The sequence below is a fragment of the Etheostoma cragini genome, chromosome 12, assembly GCF_013103735.1.
Source record: "Etheostoma cragini isolate CJK2018 chromosome 12, CSU_Ecrag_1.0, whole genome shotgun sequence".
NCBI lineage: Eukaryota > Metazoa > Chordata > Actinopteri > Perciformes > Percidae > Etheostoma > Etheostoma cragini.
In genome coordinates, this window is record NC_048418.1 from 20,843,524 (window position 1) to 20,848,811 (window position 5,288).

General features: G+C 39.7%; 1 protein-coding gene across 6 annotated transcripts in view; it reads right to left on the bottom strand.

Moving 5' to 3' along the window:
• The window catches only part of LOC117953805 (probable cation-transporting ATPase 13A3), a 45,878-nt gene extending 40,607 nt beyond the window's left edge, over positions 1 to 5,271 (bottom strand). For all 6 annotated transcript variants that reach the window (XR_004658691.1, XM_034887142.1, XM_034887144.1 and 3 more), the window contains exons 1-2: positions 5,086 to 5,271; positions 1,857 to 1,926 (exon numbers count right to left, since the gene is read on the bottom strand). Coding sequence is in view for 5 of the 6 variants with exons in the window: in XM_034887142.1 (XP_034743033.1) it covers positions 1,857 to 1,907 (51 nt within the window). In the remaining variant the exon portion in view is untranslated. The remainder of the gene's footprint in view (positions 1 to 1,856; positions 1,927 to 5,085) is intronic.
• Between the last annotated feature and the right edge of the window lie 17 nt (positions 5,272 to 5,288).

Here is a 5,288-nt window from a genome sequence, read left to right on the forward strand (position 1 = left end):
TCAGATACAGTATTAGGTGACCACTAAGGTCTTTATAAAAGAGACTTCAGATACAGTATTAGGGGACCACTAAGGTCTATGTACAGTGAGGAAAATAAATAATTATTTGAACACCCTTCTATTTTGCAAGTTCTTCCACTTAGAAATCATGTAGCGGTCTACAATTGTCATCGTAGGTGCATGTCCACTGTAAGAGACATAATGTTTAAAAGAAAATCCAGAAATCACAATGTATGATTGTTTAACTATTTATTTTTATGATACAGCTGCAAATAAGTATTTGGACACCTGTCTATCAGCTACCATTCTGACCCTCATAGACCTGTTGGTCTTCCTTCAAAATGTCCACCTTCACCAGTTTGAGGTCGTTAGCTGCATAAAGACACCTGTCCACCCCATAAAATCAGTAAGAATCCAACTACTAACAAGACCAAAGAGCTGTCCAAAAACACTAGAGACAAAATTGTACACCTCCACAAGGCTGGAAAGGGCTACGGGGAAATTGCCAAGCAGCTTGGTGAAAAAAGGTCCACTGTTGGAGCAATCATTAGAAAAGGGAAGAAGCTCAACATGACTGTCAATCTCCTCGGACTGGGGCTCCATGCAAGATCTCACCTCGTGGGGTCTCAATGATCCTAAGAAGGTGAGAAATCAGACCAGAACTACAGGAGGAGCTGGTGAATGACCTTAAAAGAGCTGGGACCACCGTTTCCAAGGTTACTATTGGTAATACACTAAGACATCATGGTTAGAAATCATGCATGGCACGGAAGGTTCCCCTGCTTAAACCAACACATGTCAAGGCCCGTCTTAAGTTTCCCAATGACCATTTGGATGATCCAGAGGAGTCATGGGAGAAAGTCATGTGGTTAGATGAGACCAAAATAGAACTTTTTGGTCATAATTCCACTAACCGTGTTTGGAGGAAGAAGAATGATGAGTACCATCCCAAGAACACCATCCCTACTGTGAACCATGGGGGTGGTAGCATCATGATTTGGGGGTGTTTTTCTGCACATGGGACAGGGCAACTGCACTGTATTAAGGAGAGGATGACCGGGGCCATGTATTGCGAGATGTTGGGGAACAACTTCCTTCCCTCAGTTAGAGCATTGAAGATGTGCTGAGGCTGGGTCTTCCAACAAGACAATGACCCAAAGCACTCAGCCAGGAAAACCAAGGAGTGGCTCTGTAAGAAGCATAGCAAGGTTCCGGCATGGCCTAGCCAGTCTCCAGACCTAAACCCAGTAGAGAATCTTTGGAGGGAGCTCAAACTCTGTGTTTCTCAGCCACAGCCCAGAAACCTGACTAATCTAGAGAAGATCTCTGTGGAGGAGTGGGCCAAAATCCCTTCTGCAGTGTGTGCAAACCTGGTGAAAAACTGCAGGAAACATTTGACCTCTGTAACTGCAAACAAAGGCTACTGTACCAAATATTAACATTGATTCTCTCAGGTGTTCAAATACTTATTTGCAGCTGTATCATACAAATAATTACTAAAAAAATCATACATTGTGATTTCTGGATTTTTTTATTTTAGATTATGTCTCTCACAGTGGACATGCACCTACGATGCCAATTTCATCAAACTTTTTTTTTTTAAAGCAAATTAAATGCAACATTAATTTGAATCAACACAGGTACATGTGTCGTATGTCCTTTTAAAGGCAAATTGTTATCATTTGTGATTGACTCTGTTCATTTCCCTCCAAACATTACGCTTGTGTCCAGTGAACCAGCTGAAACTCAAACACAAAACAGTTCTTTTACAAGATAAAAAGTTAACACTCAATGATGCATTGTTTAATAAAAAATATTATTCTATAAGCAGCATTAAAATGGGAAGTGATATTTACCATCTCATCCTCCAGACCCTGGTTGATAATCTTCACCTCTCTCGTCTTCATTCTGTCTGAAGTGCAACAACTGCAAAGTATGAGAAAGAAGAGAGCAGTTTATTTACTATGTTCCCAACAGCTGCTTTACTCGCTATAGTCTTCCACTCTGTCTGGTCAGCAAAGATGTTTCAACTCTAATCCCAGGAAAGGGCGTTCAAGGATTTAGTTTTATGACTTCTGAAGCAAATAAAAAAGCACAAACAGGGAAGAGAGCATGTTTATCATTACAAGTCAATATTCCTAACTGGAAACAAACACAAGTGGAATGTGTTTGCATAGCGCTAAACTTAGAAACACAATTAGGGGAAATCCTTATCTACTTGGTAAATAATGAGCTGTCTAAAGGAGAGAAAGATCTCTGCAACACCTACCTGCCTGCCTCATAAAAGTCCCCAAAACCTCTGGGGATAAGAAGAAAACAGCTACATTCATTGTGGTTTTCTCTCATCTTGATAATGTTAGCTCACGTTTTCCAGGTAGATTAGCCAAGATGAAGTACGGCCTCATTTTGACTTGATTGTATTGAAGGCACAAGTCCAATCTGTAGGACTTAAACTGAGCTGTACAACATGCTAACCTGTCAACTCACTGAGTGGCAACTCTAAAAAAGAAAAAGAAAAAAAAGGTCCACCCTTCTTGCTAAAAGTTAAACTTAAATACATATATATTTTACATATATATACTGTATATATAATAAATATTCAGGTTTATATGAATGCAGTTGTGGCACAAACAACTTACTTTCACTTTTAGTTTAGGTGTCTTACTTTGGAGCAGGGACCTTCAACAGGGGTCCGGGACCCCTAGGGGGCCCTAAGAGTCAATGCAGGGGGGCCTCTAAAATATTGTTAATTTTTTTCTAAATTTTCAAGTCTTAACATTAATCCGACAAATTGTTAGCCAATATAACTCCCCACTGCTTGCTGGCCTACAGTCGAGGTAGTCACTATGGCCATCCACAAATGTGTGCCACATGAATGTTTAACATTAAAAACTGATTTGTTAAAACATGGCAACACTTATTAGGCTATTTTAATAGTTTAGTATTCTATGCAAAAAATATATGTATAAAGGGTTTGGGCCACCCTACAAGTTATTCTAGGCCCAGTTTAATGTGTAACTTTATTTCATAACCTATATGTAATAAGGGGTCCATCTCTCTTTCAGGTTAGGGGTCCTTGGCTTAAAAAAACATTGAAGGCCCCTGCTTTATTATGTTGATTGGTTGAGATAAATAAAAAATAAACTACACCTCTGGCTACAGAAATAGAAAAAAATATATTTATAAGAAGCACAAACTTCAAAAAGAGCTATGCAATATCCAGCTCTATTTTTACTTTAATAACAATTTCCATAAGAAAAAGCCTTCTAAATAAAGACTTTTACATTTTTTGCAAGAAGCGTGCATTGGACCTTTATTCTTTTTTTGAACGTTTGTGTGAGCACTTTAAAGCACTCCAGACTTTGTTTCTTTTATTGACAACTTTATTGACACACAGTAAAAGATATTTGCTGACTCGTGTGATGTGTTGTGTTGTTAGGCAATAATCCAGTGCAAGATAGGCATGATCTAATTCATGGAAAATCCTTTACACCATGCACACACATGTTTAATATGTTCACCATCAGTCACACTTACTACAATAATGTTAGATTCACCGTTTTTAGGACCTCAACTCTCAATAAGCACCATCGTGTAGGAGGTCTGGTGAGGGTAGACGTTTTCAGCATTGAAAATGTTACGTAAGTAAAAGTATGTAAGTATCATCAGTGAAATGTACTTGAAGTATTACAAGTTTTAAAAAATGTACTCAATGCAGAACATTCCTAACATTTTGGAAACTGGACACGATCCAAACAGTTGTGTGGTCTAACCATTTCAGCTGGAGTCGTAGGCCGTTATACTGTTAAGTACTGTAGAGTAACTAGTAACTAAAGCTGTCAGATGAATGTACTGTAGTGGAGTAAAAAGTACAACATTTCTTTCTGAAATGTAGTGGAATAGAAGTATAAAGTGGGATGAAAAGACTCAAGTAAGTCCCTTAGGATTTGTATTTAAATACATTTGTACTGTACATGTACGTAGTTACATTCCACCACTGATGAGGTCGTTTTGTAGCAAACAATTATATTTTACAATTTAACATCAAGATTAATATTATTGATACTTCATCAACCGAATATGTTACTTTAATATGTTCTAAAGGGAAAACTAAGTAACTAAAGTAGTTTCTTACGTTTGTAGATTAGGTACAAACGTAAGAAACATTTTCTTTGACATCTAGTACTACAACAGACGTAGAAGTGTTAAGGAGCTCCTTCCTATGGCCTGATAGAGAACAGCTGGAGCCTGGCAGCATCATGCAGGGCCAGGGTTTCTCTGCAGCAGGTCCTGGAAGGCCGCACGAGGCAGCCTTACAAGACAAGTCAAATACATGCAGCAACAAGAAAGAGAAATCCTGCTTGAAACCTTGCTGCGCTCTGCAAGCCAACCAGGACTTTGGATCAGATTTATTTTCAAGCTGGACAAAGACCCCCAAACATAAAGCCAAAAGTACACGGAGCTGGCTCCAAAACAACTATGTTGCAGTCCTAGAGCAGCCTGAGTTGAGTCCTGATTTCTATTCAATCCAGAATTTGTGGCAGGGTCCCAGTTGCAACTTGACAGCACTTCATACATACACTAACACAAGAACTTCCAGATGTGCAAACTTGTCTACAGACACTCATGTCACGCCTTTACTAACTGAATCAACGGTTTCATTTGGATTTTTTGGAGATTTAAAGAGTCCAAAAATCCCACTCTAGCCGGCATAATCCAACGTTGTGAAACAATAAAAACATAAGGAGTGGTAGTCTTTATATACACTGAACAATAACATCCTGTGCTACTGCTCTGGTTGGTAGCAACACGTTTTAAATGCGAACACGGTGAAGCCTAGAAGCTTCCTATCCGAGAAGAAAACACACATTTCGACACAGTTTCAACACTGGATCTAACCGCACCAAATAGTGAACGAGGAGCCATTTTCAGTCGCAGCTTGAATCATTTGTTACAAAGTCTTAGGACGGTTTAGCAAGTTCCTGTCGAGCTGTAGTGACGCGCCTTGCTTATGTTCACATAAGACAGCCATGGATGGAAACACCGTGGAAAATAAGCGCTAATTCATGCCCGTTAGCAACTTACCGATGCCTCTTCTCTTCTCTATTAACGCACGAGCCGTTGCATAGCCAGGGGACTAAAGTGTTTCATTAAAGAGTTTGCTCGCGTGCCCTGTGCAGCCATGCACACCAACATGTGTGTGAAGACACAACACGGATCCACGCTGCGCTGCACCGGACCGTCCCAAACGGTCCATTCACAAGGAAGTGTGTGTGTCTGTGTGTGTG